This window comes from Polypterus senegalus, chromosome 8 (assembly GCF_016835505.1).
Source record: "Polypterus senegalus isolate Bchr_013 chromosome 8, ASM1683550v1, whole genome shotgun sequence".
In the NCBI taxonomy this organism is placed as follows: domain Eukaryota; kingdom Metazoa; phylum Chordata; class Cladistia; order Polypteriformes; family Polypteridae; genus Polypterus; species Polypterus senegalus.
In genome coordinates, this window is record NC_053161.1 from 44,755,535 (window position 1) to 44,772,842 (window position 17,308).

The 17,308-nt window shown below is 36.0% G+C and overlaps 1 protein-coding gene across 2 annotated transcripts in view; it reads left to right on the top strand.

Annotated features, from left to right (window-relative positions):
* Positions 1-6,887: 6,887 nt before the first annotated feature.
* Positions 6,888-17,308, top strand: part of cd36 (CD36 molecule (thrombospondin receptor)) — a 70,591-nt gene continuing 60,170 nt past the window's right edge. The window contains exon 1 of one of the 2 annotated variants that reach the window (XM_039761053.1): positions 6,888-7,204. Coding sequence is in view for 1 of the 2 variants with exons in the window: in XM_039761052.1 (XP_039616986.1) it covers positions 10,807-10,926 (120 nt within the window). In the remaining variant the exon portion in view is untranslated. Of the gene's footprint in view, positions 7,205-10,806; positions 10,927-17,308 lie in introns of those variants that run through there. The other variant, XM_039761052.1, reaches the window with a different exon arrangement.

Here is a 17,308-nt window from a genome sequence, read left to right on the forward strand (position 1 = left end):
TCTATATTTATGAACAGACTTTTGCTGCTATAAAGCTAAACTACCATGTTTCCCTTGAAAATAAGACAGTGTCTTGGATTAATTTTTGCTCCAAAAGGTGCACTAGGGCTTATTTTCGGGGGATATCTTATATTTATTCATGTATAACAATATACATTTATTCAAATACAGTCATGTCTTCTTCTTCTGGAATATCGTCATAACTCTCCACATTCAAACCCTAAATTTTAGCCTGAATTTCTTGCTACTCCAGCTGCTTTTAGGATCCTCTGGTGAATGGTTCGATGTGGTGAAGCAAAATGCCAACATACAAATGCATTTGTGGTGCTTTGATATTTAAGCGTCGCATATTCCCCAAAGTAATGACACAATACATTTTAAAAGCCTCAAATACCATCTTCTGTGCCGTCTTTTTTTTTTTTTTGCACCTTTATGATACAATCAGAATGTATTTGAGCCACAGAGAAAAAAAAAATAAGGACATAATAAAAATGTCTATTTTGTGATTAAAGTGGAAATTTCAGCTTTAACCTCATAGTTTACTTTATCATTAAAGCACACCATTGTAAACGTCATCTTAAACCTGACTCAGTTGTTAAATCGCTATGCGCTTCTGGGCCTTGCTCCTGACCTGACAGCAGCATTGCCACACAGAACACAATAAATTTATAATATTCCAGCTCTTTGCACATTTAGAATTCTTAGATTTATACTTGATATCACTTTCATGATGAAATGCATTAAAAATATGTACAGTATATTACATTTTATAGATAAATCATTTAATTTGTTTAAATAATGACTACTACTAATAGTTACACATATGGGGTGGCACGGTGGCAGAGTGGTAGCGCTGCTGTCTCGCAGGGAGTCACGTCCCTTGTGATCCCTGCCTGGAGTTTGCATGTTTTCCTGGTGGGTTTCCACAGTGTGCTCAGTTTTCCATCCAAAGAAGTGAAGTTTTGGGGATTTGGTGAAGCTACAATGACGCCAGTGTATGTGTGTGGTTGTGTTCACCTTGCGATGAGCTGATGCCCTGTCCAGGGATTTTGTTTCTGTCTTGCACCAATGCTACTGGAATGGACACATCCCTGAATTGATGGATGTAGTCATTAAACTTAACCTGCATGTCTTTGGACTGTGGGAGGAAACTGGAGCACCCGGAGGAAACCCACGCAGACACGGGATGAACTGCGAGGCAGCAGCGCTACCATTACGCCACCGTGCCACCCCATTCACCAAATATAATAAAGCTAATTTCCATTTCTTTAACTTCTTAAAACAAGACAACGTAAACGTGATTACAGTTATTTGGAACTGAAAATATTTGATATATAAAGTTGTTAAAATATATCCCTAAATTTTAAATTTAATTTTATTAAAAATATAAGATTTAAATTAGTTTCTACAATATATTTGTTTAATTTGGTAGAGGTTGCTTTTCTTTCTTTTATTTTAATACTTGAATAGGTTGATTGGATGATAGAAAGCATGAACCTATATTGGTGCCTCATTTGGATAATGATGGAAAGCTTTATTGTTATATATGTTAAATGTTTTTCCAATTTTTATTTATTTTTGGTATTTATAACTAAATTAAATTATATATATATATATATATATATATATATATATATATATATATATATATATATATATATATATTGTGGAACGTGGCCTGGACACAGACAGACGGACAATGGTTTGTCACCCAGCACACACATGTTTATTATATACAATATTTACAGTTTATATAAGTCCATGCACAAACCCAGTGCCTCCAGCACCGATCCCCCAAAGTCCAGGCCTCTCTTCCCAGTGCCTTCCTTCCGGCCGCCTCCACTCTTCTCTCTCCAGTCTCCCGTCTCCTTCCACCCGACTCTTGACTCCAAATGAAGGGAGGCGGCCCCTTTTATAGCAGCCCGGATGAGCTCCAGCTGCTCCCTGACACTCTTCCGCGGACACTTCCCTGTGTGGCGGAAGTGCCGACTGCGCACCTGGAAGCCCTCCGGGTGTCCCCAGTCTTCTTCCCCCCAGCACTTCCTGGTGTGGCAGAAGTGCTGAGGTCCAGGGTTCTTCAGGCACCGGGGCACCCCCTGGCAGTGGCCACAGGCCTCTATAGGGTTGAGTTTCCAAGCTCTGCACCCGTGGTCCCCAGTGCAACCAGGGCGGTCGCCCCCTTGTGGCCTGGAGGAGGCGCAAGTCCTCCTACGGTCCTCCTGGATGTCCCAGCTGGGTACCACTCCCAGCCGCGTGCCACAATATACACTCACCTAAAGGATTATTAGGAACACCTGTTCAATTTCTCATTAATGCAATTATCTAATCAACCAATCACATGGCAGTTGCTTCAATGCATTTAGGGGTGTGGTCCTGGTCAAGACAATCTCCTGAACTCCAAACTGAATGTCAGAATGGGAAAGAAAGGTGATTTAAGCAATTTTGAGCGTGGCATGGTTGTTGGTGCCAGACGGGCTGGTCTGAGTATTTCACAATCTGCTAAGTTACTGGGATTTTCACGCACAACCATTTCTAGGGTTTACAAAGAATGATGTGAAAAGGGAAAAACATCCAGTATGCGGCAGTCCTGTGGGCGAAAATGCCTTGTTGATGCTAGAGGTCAGAGGAGAATGGGCCGACTGATTCAAGCTGATAGAAGAGCAACTTTGACTGAAATAACCACTCGTTACAACCAAAGGTATGCAGCAAAGCATTTGTGAAGCCACAACACGCACAACCTTGAGGCGGATGGGCTACAACAGCAGAAGACCCCACCGGGAACCACTCATCTCCACTACAAATAGGAAAAAGAGGCTACAATTTGCACGAGCTCACCAAAATTGGACAGTTGAAGACTGGAAAAATGTTGCCTGGTCTGATAAGTCTCGATTTCTGTTGAGACATTCAAATGGTAGAGTCAGAATTTGGCATAAACAGAATGAGAACATGGATCCATCATGCCTTGTTACCACTGTACAGGCTGGTGGTGGTGTAATGGTGTGGGGGATGTTTTCTTGGCACACTTTAGGCCCCTTAGTGCCAATTGGGCATCGTTTAAATGCCACGGGCTACTTGAGCATTGTTTCTGACCATGTCCATCCCTTCATTACCACCATGTACCCATCCTGTGATGGCTACTTCCAGCAGGATAATGCACCATGTCACAAAGCTCAAATCATTTCAAATTGGTTTCTTGAACATGACAATGAGTTCACTGTACTAAAATGGCCCCCACAGTCACCAGATCTCAACCCAATAGAGCATTTTTGGGATGTGGTGGAACGGGAGCTTCGTGCCCTGGATGTGCATCCCACAAATCTCCATCAACTGCAAGATGCTATCCTATCAATATGGGCCAACATTTCTAAAGAATGCTTTCAGCACCTTGTTGAATCAATGCCACGTAGAATTAAGGCAGTTCTGAAGGCGAAAGGGGGTCAAACACCGTATTAGTATGGTGTTCCTAATAATCCTTTAGGTGAGTGTATATATACCCTGTATACTCGGCAAAAAAAGAAAGTCCTCTGACTTTCAACTGTTTTTACTTCAGTAAACTTAATGTGTAAATATTTATATGAACACTAAAAGAGTCCACACCATAAGACATAAACTAAAAATGTTTCACAATGTGTCCCTGAATGAAGGGAGGCTCAAAATCAAAAGTACCAGTCAGTATCTGGTGTGGCCACCAGCTGCTTGAAGTACTGCAGTGCATCTCCTCCTCATGGACTGGACCAGATTTGTCAGTTCTTGCTGTGAGATGTTACCCACTCTTCCACCAAGGCACCTGCAAGTTCCTGGACATTTCTGGGGGGAATGGCCCTAGCCCTCACCCTGCGATCCAACAGGTCCCAGACGTGCTCAATGGGATTGAGAGCCGGGCTCTTCCACTGCGAGGATGATCAGCTGTCCTTCCTGTCTCCCTGTAGCGCTGTCTTAGGCGTCTCACAGTGCGGACATGGCAATTTATTGCCCTAGCCACATCAGCAGTCCTCATGCCTCCCTGCAGCATGCCTAATGCACGTTCACGCAGATGAGCAGGGACCCTGGGTATCTTTCTTTGGGCGTTTTTCACAGTCGGTAGACAAGTCTCTTTAGTGTCCTGCGTTTTTAGAACTGTGACCTTAAATGCCTACTTTCTGTAAGCTGTTAAGGTTTTAACGACCATTCCACAGGTGCATGTTAATTAATTGATAATGGTTAATTGAACATGCATGGAAAACATTGTTTAAACCCTTTACAATGAAGATCTGTAAAGTTATTTGGATTTTTAAAACATTATTGTTGAAATACACAGTCCTGAAAAAGGGACGTTTCTTTTTTTGCTGAGTATATATATACATATATATATATATATATATATATAACTGAATTGTTTAATAACTAATACTTTATAGCTAAATTGTGTTTTTAGCTCCTGCGACCACTTCAGAAGAAGAAGAAGAAGAATGGATATGACATATTGGACGGGACTAATCTACACTGTAAAATTCATGCAGTGGAGAAATTAATACATAATATAAAACCATTTGTAACAATTTAGTTGATTCTGGTTAACCAATGTGTACCAAACAGGAATGGTAGTGAATATTCCTCATTGATTTAATACTGTTCCTAATCTAATCATAGTTTGCTGATTCTCTGCTTTTTCTCCTTTCAAGTCTCCTGTAGTGTTCCAACACATCTTGAAAGCTCAAGCTATTTATCACATTTATCACATCACATAATTTCTTCAGAACAACACAGTTATTCCTAAATTAACCATTCATTGACTGATAATAATACATCCTTCTCTCTGTGTGCTTGTGCGATTACAAGTCTACTGTTTTCTCAAATTTTCCTTATCATGGAAATGGTCTTTGTAGACAAACCCCTCTAAAGCAGCTCTTGGTACCTTAATAAACACTTGCTTCTAGTCAATGACTTTGCTAAATATATGTCCCCACATATATACTTCTTCATTAGTTCAAGTCTGTGAGAATCTTTTTAGGCACATTGGGTCAACCAGTAATATGCTTTTTCATGCATAAGAGAAAGCAATATACAAAGAGAGTGTTAGGATTGTCATACCTTATCTGTACAAAAAGAAATTACCAATGTTCAATCTTTACAAGAAACTACATGAATTCTACACTGAGTTTTATATTTAGTCTCCTAAAATACAGAGCACATAAGAGGGGTGTTTTAGATTATATTACTAAAATTACTACCCCAGGTGTATCAAAAGCTAACAAACAAGAAAACTGTACTAGAAAACTAATACAAACTACATTTGAGTTATCCAAGCAGCATTAGATTCTTTACATTTCAGTATTAAAACACATTTCCTCAACAAGTTTTATATTCTAATACAACAAAACCAAGGTATCACAACAAACTGTTTCAAAATTGCCAGTATTACAACACCTTCAGTGTTCACAATGAGAAAATCCCTGATTCCAAATTGCTATATAGACAATAAAAATGACCACCTGTGTTTTATGAAGCTCCTTGTGAAGCAGTGAGACAGTGGCGATAACATTGTACATTATGTTTGAGACCTGTAAGAATGGGGTGTGAACTCTAAAAAGCTTCGTAGACCTGCCAGGAAATTACTTTACCCCAGGCTGCAAGCCCTTAAGTACAACATGCAGGCTTTGGCCTGCCAATGTCAAAAATGGAAATCTGGATTAAAGTCCAAAAAAGAACTTAAACATTCAGACAAATACAAGAATAGGGAAATGTATATGTAAACCACTGGCTTGTTCAGAAAATCCAAAACAAAGTATCTACACGTATAAATTGGGACTTTATTGAATAAGTCAAAAAGATAGATAAAGCTGCCAGGCAAGAGGAAAAGGGGAAGGCCTAAGAGAAGGTTTATGGATGTGGTGAGAGAGGACATGCAGGTGATGGGTGTGACAGAACAAGGTGCAGAGGACAGAAAGATATGGAAGAAAATGATCCACTGTGGCAACTCCTAATAGGAGAAGCCAAAAGAAGAAAAAGAAGAAGATTGAATAAGTCAAAAAGGAACAAAAACAGCAAAAAAGGATTTGTTAAAATTAAATCTAAGGTGAACAAGTCCCAAAATGTTATCCAAAGCTGAATCCAAGAGCATAAGCAATAATCTAGAAAAAACAGTGATATAAAAAAAAAACAGTTAACCTCCAAACAACTCTCAAAGATCTGTAGTTTTTGGGACATTCTGTCTGACTAGCAGAGGGAGGGCCCACAAGTAGAGACGACAGGAGGCCCTCACCTCCTAAGGTGTCACCCCCAACATGCAGGGAATTGTGGAATATTTGAAGAAATATCAGACAAATACCTAATAAAAAACAAACCTAGCAGAAACTACATAAAGGCACGAAGAAACAATCATTCAAACAGAACAATAAAGCAGAAAATACACTTACGCTAGTGAACATAACCAGGCTGAAGCATAACACCATTAACTTTTATGTAGGTTTAGTCAAATAAACAGAGAGATTATTACATAAATAAATGTGGAAAGAATACTTTGTATAGTGAATGTTATACACCATTTTTTTAAAATAATTTGATGAAAAAAATTTCACTAACAAATCATTCTTTTTTTATCATTTCACAAAACCCAAGTTTTTTAATGAAAATTTCTTTATTCTAAATTGTCACTTTAATACAGTATTTTTTCAAAGCACACAGAGGCACCCAGAGAGTTGACTGAAACTGTTGCTTGCAAAACTGCTGAGGTTTGAATTTGGTCCAAAAATAACAGTCTGGATAAAACTATTGCATAAACATCCTGAGAACATAATACATACAAAAATGTAAACTGTGATGTTTTTGTTATAAGTTGTGTTACATGATAGCAATTTCTTCTTTTACCTCCTAATTTTGCCATTGTATAATACAGCAGAAGTATAAAATTGGAATACAAACAGAAGATACTTGGAACAAAGTGTTACGTTGTATGCTGGTACTATGCTGCTCTTATCTGTATCAGGGATTCTTCAATATCTTTCAGATAATGGGATGATAACCAAATATTTTTTTGTTCAAGATAAACATTGAGTGAATGCATATTATTTCCTCTAAACGCATATTTCTTGAGGTCTGAATTATTTAGGTGTTAACTACATAACACTTCAAAGATGTATCCATAAAAAAAAATTATTCTTCTAAAAATAATCAAGAAGACCTTCACAGCTGCTCTGTTTTCAATTGGGAGGATAAATTATTGCAGGTAAATTTTTTTTTTAAATATCCTTTATTAAATCAACTTATTTATATAGCTTAATCCTCCTTTAACACTTTAGATGTAGCTATATTATTAAAAGTTTCTTTAAAGGTTTTGCTTCCAAAATGCATTTCAGAATTTTAAGAGAGCATGGCAGTTTGAGCAATGGGGTGAATTATATATCTTTCAGTCTATCATAGTTGTAGCAGAACTTCACAAGTTTAGAATTGATTGAAAACATTGTAAAAGAATAATTGTCATCTAGATTCAGCTACATTACTGTGTATAATTAATGTCATTAAATTAGAAGATTTTTTTTTGTAATTTTTTCGTTTTTTTTTGTAACATGGGCACTGTATTGACACATTTTAAAACTGACATGTCACATACAAATGTAACATCAACTAATGTGTGAAATATGCATTTTTTTTATCTGACCAGAGTCAGCTTAATCAAGTTCAGTTTCATGGTGGGCAAAGACTTGACCTGGCATCAGTTGGCACAAAGCAGAAACTACACCAAGATGGGAACTCAGTCCATCATAGCCCATCTACACATACAAACACAGTCACTTATTCTGAGTTAATTTAAAGACAGTAGTTAAAAAGATATGTAAATCTTTGGGCCATGGGAAGAAAAATGGGGTATCCGTAGAAGAACCCACACATACTTGTGAATTTCCCCTTGGGATTAATAAAGTATCTATCAATCTATCTACTTTGGATGAACATGAAGACTCCACATAGGAGTCTGCTGAAGCTTTGAGGCAATATAATTAACCAATGCAGCATTGCATATTTATTTGCTGGTACTTACATATTTACATTTTTTTTTTCCGTCACTGTAATTTACTCCCTCAAATAGCCGTCTGCAATGCCTGTGCAATGGCAGTCCAGCACGGCCCATGCACTGTGCATCTTGTAGTTCATAGCTGACTGGACCAGTGTGAGAGAAACAGATGATAAAGTAAAAACAGTGTATCTGTTTATTCCAGTAAGTAAATCACAGTCCTATATCAAGCAATTGTCAAAGCACAGTTCAAAGCAATGACACAAAAATGCAAAAAAAAAATCAAAAAAGTAAATTAATATTTACAATATTTACAGTGACTCCAAAAATCTGTGCAGTGAAGAAAAGAAGACAAAAAAACAGTCTTCTTCCTTTTTAAATGATCACAGTTCAAGGAAGGTTACCCCACACAGTTTACAGTATAAGAAAAATGAAAAGAAGCAAAATCAAAACTAAAGACAGACACATAAATTGGCTCATTACCAAGTCCTAGAAACCTCTACAAACACCAATATCTCAGGGGTATATATACTGTATATAGTATATATAAATATATATATTTATATATATACAGCACAATCTCTTCACTACTGACAATCTCTACACTGCTCAGAAGATCCGACACCAAAGTCCACTCTGTGGCTTGTCTCCTGTTTTCTACCAGAGCAGGTTCTACCTGACCAATCCTAGCAAATGTCTGCCAGCATCAGCCAACTGATGTAGAGATGTTTACCTTGTTACTTGCTTCATGCAGATGAGTGCTCCCTATAATTTTACGTATTTACTCGTGCACTTGTGCATGCTGGCATACATGTGAGTGGGCTGTTTCTTCCAATATGAGTAAGTCCCATTTCTGGTAGTTCACTTCTACTAAGTTAAGTTTCACAGAATCTTTTTACATACAGTATAATCGTATATACCTTAAACTGAAAGTTAAGTTTTACGGAATCTTTTTTTACATACAGTACACTTGCATATGCTTTCAACTAAACTAAGTTGCCGACCCCAGAAGTGGTGCTGGAACCAAGCAAATGCTGTTTCAGGGTGTGATGCAGCCAGTAAAGATTGATTTTACTGTGTACCTTTAGAAGTTTATGAAAACTAATGGAGAAATCTCCACTTCTCTTTAGGTGTCTGAGAAAGTGAGCCTTTTTAACAAGAGTCAAAATGTGTTGTGCCCATTTTAGTTCAACAATGGTAGTCATTCTAAAGGAAGTTAAAACCGCTCACAGTTTTCATGGCATTCCCTCCTAGGCAGATGCCAGTGCAGTTTGCCTCCTGCTTCCTTAAGTCTATGACAAGTTATCGAACCAGTGCCTGTCTAACAAATAATAGTCACTAAAATATCCAGAATAAAGTAGCATCTTTATTCTTCTTTTTCAGTATTCAAAACATAAATTATTCTTAAAAGAATAAAGGTGGTAAATGGAACTGAAATACAGTCATATTAATGCAGTAACTGTTAAAACAACATTTAACAATAAAAATAAACCATTTATTTTCAGGGTGGTGCAGTGGTAGCATGCTCTCCCTGAGTCTGTGTAGGTTTCCTCTGGGTGCTCTGGTTTCCTCCCACAGTCCAAAGACATGCAGTTTAGGATTGGTAATCCTAAATTGGCCCTAGTTTGTGGTTGGGGTGTGTGTGTGTGTCTGTGTGCGATGGAGTGGTACCCTGTCCAGGTCTTGTTCCTGCCTTGCACCCTATGCTAGCTGGAATATGTTTCAGCAGATCCCTGTAACCCTGTTCAGAACTAAGCATGCTGGAAAATGACTGACTGACTGACATTCTCAAACAGTCATGTCCAGATTAACTTGGATTCTATAGAAGAAAGCTTAAACAGTCAAATAGATAAAAAACAAAATTGCAAGGCTTGTGTAATTGTTCACATTACTTTTGCTCATGGTATCAAGAGTTGTAACTGCTGTAATCAAAAAGCCAACAACGTGGCAATATATTTTTATCTGATTTTGTCTTGGAAAAAAAAAATAAGTTTGTTCAAAGTCCAAAGGCATTTTCTGCATTTAAAACTGCCAGATAATTTTACAGCAGAAAACAAACTAAACCTATTTATATTTTTTTGTGTTCAAGAGAGAGAATGCTAGACTTCATAGCTCAGAAGTGCTGGGTCCAAATCCCAGCCCAGGAATTGCATGTATAGGGTTGCATATTTCAGTGGCAATGAGTACAAAAGGCTTTTAATCTAACTGGTTAATTAGTAAATTTAAAACCATACATGACCGTTTAGTCTCAGTACATAACATGACACATTTTTTAATTATTTATTTTAAAAGATTGCAGTGAGGGTCCTTTTAATAGATGTGAAGATAGAACGTTGTAAAAATCTAATAGTTTATTTGAATAGTAAACTGTCAAACTAAATTATGAAGACCAAAATAAAAATGTAAAGGAAAAAATCATAATTGCCTGCATGTAAAAAATCACTACAAGTTAGTATTCTATGTAAGGATTAATTTCCAATAATGACTTTGAAGTCTGTACCAAATGATGGTGTAACAAAGCTGGCAAATTGAATTGAAATACAGTCATTAATAAATGTGTACTGTACATAAAGTCAATGTAAAACACTTGAGACTAATAAGGTTCAAATGTTACTCTGGTTCCACTTTCTGCCTACATGTAATCAACACAGGATGACCTTCAGTCATTTGGTAATGAAGCTGATAACAGGTGATTACATATTTACAGTTTTAAAGTGTCCTCAGAACTGTTATAGTGGAAGGTGAAAACCTGCTGTACTTCCTTTTATGTTCAACTGGGCAAACATACAGACAGCTGGAATACTTTGCTAAGCAAAAGAATGGCATGCAGTAAAAGAACTGGCCTTATCACTGGTGCTGTATTAGGAGCTTTATTAGCTCTCCTAGGAGGAATTTTAATACCAGTTGGAAACAACATTATAAGTACATCAATTGTTAAGGTATATTTCATATATATTACTGTTTATTGATTTATTCATTATGCCTTGTAAATATTATTTTGAAGAAAATTATTAATGCATTTCTTTCTAAATTGGAATGACCAAAAATTATAATTCATGCCTAAATTATTAAAGTTATTGTAAGTTTGAGTTTGTTTGAATCACTAATTTAATTTAGCAGAGAGCTAGCAAGTTACTCTTTTGCATCCATTGGAAAGAAATGACAAGAAGATGACACATGCTGATTTTTTTTTTTACTCTTGTTTACTTTTAATGTCAAAATTGTCTGGAATGGACTGTTCTAGTTATGAGGTTATAGGGCTGATAGATTATACTGTAATATGCAGATAATGCAGTAGTGAGGTTGTTTTTAGCAGAATGTAAATACGAAGTAAATGTTTATTTATTGTATGCTAAATTAGTCACACAGCCATACTTAGGAAGCTTGTTTCCTATTGCATTTATTTGTAAATAATTTAAATTTCTTGCTTTTTTATGGTTACAAAGACCATTGAATTTACCTAATACAATTTCAAGCAGAAGATAAGTAAACTGGTGTGGTAAAGGTTTATATAAACTATTACTGCCACTTTTACAGGCAGGCACAAGGTGGCTTCTTTATGGAAAACTTCATTTTAGCTGACAAGACTAAGGCAAAAAGCCTTAAAGCTGAAAGTCTACAGCCTGTCAACCTGAACTGGAATGTAGTGTATTCTGGGAAAGCTGGAAGGCAAAGCAGAATTTACAGTATTTTTGCATAGATAGGTAGTGCAGCTTTTAATTTCTATAGAAAAATAACCTTGAGTAAAATGATAATGATGTCTGTACTATTTTTGGTGTGTTTTGAAAACTCAGTAAAAATGTCAAGGCACATGCTGCTAACAGAGACTGTAAGTAATTAAGTTTTTATTTATGCTCAAAGAGTTTATGTGTTTTCAAAGAGTTCAGTTTAGCTGCTGTTTTTTGACTCTTTTGTAAAGAGCTCAGTTCAGTTGTTATTTGGTGAAAAAAGCGACATTTTGCTGTGTCATAAAAACTGAAACTGACACTTTAACGAAACTTACTATCTGATGCTGCTTAGCTGCTGGATAATTTCCAAAGAGCATTATTACCGGCAAGGCATTTCTAGACGTTTTTTTTTTAACTAAGGATATATAATTTGTAACTAAGAAACTGGACCATCTGGGAATATTTCATCTGCATTATGATGTTGCAAATGGGACTACATTAACCTATCCAAGTTATATAATTTTCTGTGTTGCTGATATTTGGCACTATTGGTTTTGATGTAAATAAACGTAATTTTTAACTTAAAACTTATATCAAATGTCTCTTACTGACTATTCCTAGTGTTACTGAGAGGTTTAGGTTGTTCATTCCTTGTCTAAATGTTAAGGGCACAAAAGGATGCACTTGTGAAACTCTCTATTGATGGTAAATGTTAAGAAGTGAAAGTAAAAACAGTCTCAGACTAAATACCTTACCCCTGAGGACCTAAGGTTTCAAAACATGTTTTAAAGCACAGGCAGGAAGACTGATAAGAGGTTACAGGTAGCAGTTACAAAAAAAGAAATGTCAAAATCAGCTATCTCCCATTTAGAACAGAACCTAAGATGTTGGTTGGTACCTTTTGTGTTATGAGTATGTTCTAGGGGATCTGATAACACAATAAAACACAGACTCTGCCACAGTCTCAATAAATTGTACTGAGGACCTGACTTGCCATCAGGAGTGGAAATTGGATGAGTAACACAGTAAAATGTACAAAATATACAAGATGAAGCAACCCCTCTCTAGGTGAATATAAAACAGTCAACTAATCAGTACTTGTCTTTGCACAGAATGTTTCAGTTTTAAAATAGTTAAGTTTTAAATTTTTCTAATGCTTTTCAATGGAATTTTGTGAATTTTCAGAAATGTGTCTAGCCCCTATTAAAATTTTCTGAAAAATTTCCCTGAAGATAGGTTGGTCAAGTTTCAACAAAATTGATCCACACAGAGCTGAATTAACAGAAAACACACCTAATAAAAATGATAATGTGACTATAAAAGCTGAATAATATTAACATAATAACCTATTCAAATATGTAAATTAAATTATGTTTTATAATACTACTAGCTGTCCACTGCGGTTGCGCCCATGTAGTAGTGAAATACGACAAACTTTAAAAATCAATTGATGGCACTAGCACTGTAGCTGATCGTGTTCAGCTTAGAATGGGGAGCGCCCTCCGTGTGGGGAGAAGAGCATGTGGCCGTGATATCTCTGCCAATCAGCAGACACCCTCTAAAACACACATAGCTTTGATCTCTCTTTCTCTCAAAAACATCCAACGTTACTCCTTAACAATCTGTAGATGATAATGTTTGTTGAACAAACAGGTATCGCCAGCTAAGCAGAGGCAAGGTACCCTCCAACATGTGGTGAGAGGTAAAGGGACTCAAACAGAGGCTGGAGCATGAGCAAGGAGGGCCCCGCCCCTTGGCCTGCAGTGTCTTCGTTGTAATTGCACAAATAAATTGGTACCGCAACCGAACTATGATACTTAGCACAATGAGTCGCAAAATCAAGTGGAATGTTCAAGCAAATTATAGAAAAAAACCTCAATCTAAATCCGTTAAGTAGTTCTCTCGTGAAAAGCGGACAGACAGACAGACAGTTGGATTTTATGTAGATGTATTTATTTCTAAAGTTTAAACTGCCATAAAAACAGATATTTTGTAACAAAAGCAGTGCACAGTACTAGCTCTCTAAAACAGTGCAGCACAAAATACAGCACAACCTCTTTACTTAATGGCTTAATGCTGACAAAGACACATAGTTCTTTATCAAACAAAATACAGAAGCTTCTATAAAATGTTCAAAACATAAGAACATTTTAGATGGACCCCAAAATGACTATAAACTTTTAGAAACTCTCTGGAAAAGGAGCTTCATGCTACTAAGCAATAATGTATTCCTTTAACAGAAGTTGTGCATTACTACATAGAGTTTTGTGCTAGATAATAATGCTTCATAATATCTCTTTCTGTTTTTAAATTCAGTTAGAGCTACAAATTATGGGGCAGCCAAACTCAAGTCAATAGATGAAGCTACAAATAAAAACAGTAATATGATTAAATACAGTTAACTTCTGTCCTTAACTGAGAAAATGTTGCTGTGGAGTGAATTGAATTTTCTGTATTAGTGATGATCTGCTGTTATGATTCTGTGGTTTTGACGCAAACAGAATTCAATTTGCATATGTTTTGTAATTTGCTTACTATTTTGATCATATGGATATATTTTATTGTTAGTTTTTTATTTATGGCATTATTTTGTTCATTGCAGGCACTGCCATTTTGAGTGTTTTATTATATTGGTACTTCACTATGCAAGGTGACAGTAAATATCTTTTTGAGGTTCAGAGACCAGGAGATGAAAACATTTTTAATAAACAGTAATGGCTCACAACTGGGAAGATAAAAACCATACACCAAAACTGTAATCACTTAACAAAACTTGTGGTTTGACGTGTTGCAAAATTGTACTGTAAGTACAAGTACCAAAACACAAAACACTAAACAGAAATTAAAGTCAAAAGATATGTTTGCCAGAAGTGAATTAATCCTGAATTAAAAATAAACTCATGTTTGAGAATTAGACATAATCTTGGACAAATGTACAATGCTGACCTTCATACTGGGGCAATGGTGACATCATAGGTTGTATACTTATTGTTATCACATGATGACAACCACAAACAAAAGTTCACAAGATGGTGACAGCCAAGTAAAAATAGTATCATGGTGCATACCGATAGAAATAACTAATGCTGCATGGTACCAAACCTCCTACTGGCGCCACAAATGTTATTAAATACAAAAATAAACATAAAATAAAACAAAACTCATCTTAATCACAACAGTACCCATAATGTTGTTGGTAATGTAGCTCTGCTGTCATCAAGTGGCTAGAGGAAGTGAAACTGCATATTGTCATCACTTGGGCACTATGTAAGATGGTGGTAAATGTCTTCACAGTATTAGCTAGTGGCAGATCTAAATAGAGAGCCCTTTCCTTTTTTTAGATTATGAGTATGGGTATCGTTTGAATTTGGATTTTCCATTTATTTTAACCTTTTGGCTCAGAGTCATTTCCTTATATTTGTACCTTGGATGCCTAATATCTGTGGAAGTTGTTGGACTAAAAACGTGTATTTCCTTCATCCTATTTTCTTCAAAAAAAAAAATGCAAGATTAAGATTGCTAAAAATGAATGAACTAAATTTTGAAGATGCACTTGCACCACAAAACATACACTGAATCGTATTGTATCTAAAATCCCAAGTTATGACCTTTATCATATTATCTGTTATGATCTGCTTTCTGGACTTTCATTTATGTTCTATTTTTTTGTTTGGCATTGTCACCATGACTCCATTTTTGTGTCTAAATGCTGCCATTTTGTGATACTGTTTCATCACCACAGCCATACTGTTTAATACTATGTCTGTTGCCAGTCACAAAACACACAAGTCATTTGTAGTATGTTATCACAACCTACCTATAGATGATGATGGACTGCATTTCTTAAAATTCTTGCTTTAGATTAAATACTTTTCTCTACAACCCATCTTCATAATAGAACAACCTAAAAGATGCTTTCAAAGTTTTGTTTGATTTTTTCAGTGAGTTTTGGTAATCAGTCCCTTAGTCTGTCTCCATGTACAGATTACCAGCCCAACTAGTCTTATCCCTGCAATTTTTTTTAATCAATTTCTAACACCCCATAGGGCATTCTCTTTTAAATTGGGACCTTAATAATTTTCAATGTTTGATAGTAATGTATTAATTAGGATAAGTATGGTGTAATCAACTGATAATACAATCAAAAATATAAATTTTTCTACTTATGTGGTTTGTCCTGCTTCTTCACAGATGAAGCATTTTCAGTTTGAAACCTGCACCTGGTTGTTGTCCATGTTTAGTTTGTACATTCTGCTAGGGCCTGTGTGAGGTTTTCTCTGGAAAATCCGGTTTCATGTCATGTCCTAAAACACATACGCTAGATTTATGGTGAATCTAAATTGGCCTCATTTCAGTATGAGTGAGAGGGTGTGTGTGTGTGTGTGTGTGTGTGTGTGTGTGTGTGTTTGTGTGTGTGTGTGTGAGGGTTGACTGTGATGGACTACTTCCACATCTATGATTAATTCCTAACATTCATCCAATGTTGCCAGGATAGGCCCCAGCCTCCTATGACCCTACACTGGATTAAGCATGTTTCAGAATGTTAGTTATTAGCTAATTATTAATATGATTACTAATATAACTAAAAAATATTACCTACCTTCTCACTCATTAAATACAGGACTGTGAAATAATATTTAGTATTGCTGAATTTCAGGTGCATGCCATATTAATTAAGTTTTCTGTTTCTCTGAGATTATACAGTATTATATAACTGCTTAGTTTATTGTACAACAGGATGATGCACTTAAATACATTTACTCATTTGGCTGTCACCTTTATTCATTTGAGATGTTTTTCACAGACAGGGTTAGAAAATGAAATGACATGTTAATTACACCATGTTGTTTCTAGTGATGGCTGAAAAAAAATAATCTATGTTTTAATAGAGAACAGGAATTAAATTTTGACACATTAAACTTCAGTGGGAACCAAACACTGGCAGATTTGTGCATATCTGAGATGCTTTAAAAAGCAGAAAGTTAGTTCAACAGTGCAGTTTCACAAACTGTTTCTGAAAAACCCACAAAAATGGTGCAGTGATTTAATGATGAACAAAATAGTGGAATCTTCATCTAAACCAAGGGTTCTTAACTTTTTGATTACTTCAGACTCACAATGAATTGTGGGAATATGGTCCCCCTTTACTTGACTGTCCTGTACTGTACTTTAGACATGGATAGCTAGGAAGAGAACATGAAATAAAATCATAAACATTGATAACTTTATAATATTTATTTACAAAAAGCAAAATTAAAAAATGACAAATATACAAACAGCTACAACTATTTTATATTATAACTTTGATTCACCTGTTTCAGATTATAAACCAATAATTTTACTTCTTACAGCTGAGTATTAAACAAAAGAAGAAACCAAACTTAAATGTCAAGTTTTTTCAATATCTTGACCACATAACACAGACTTTCACTAATCTAGTGAGATACTTGCTGTTGTTTTTGTGTAATCAAAGCATGGAATCGGGGTACACATCAAGTCGATTTCTCCACTTTGATTTCAGATTTAATGATGCAGAGAATCCTGTTTCACAGAGATGCGTAGTTGTGAAGGGAACCAAAACATTCATTGTCCTCTGGATTTGCTCACACCAAAACTGCTTGACATCCATCCCAGACCTTTTGAAATTAGCTTT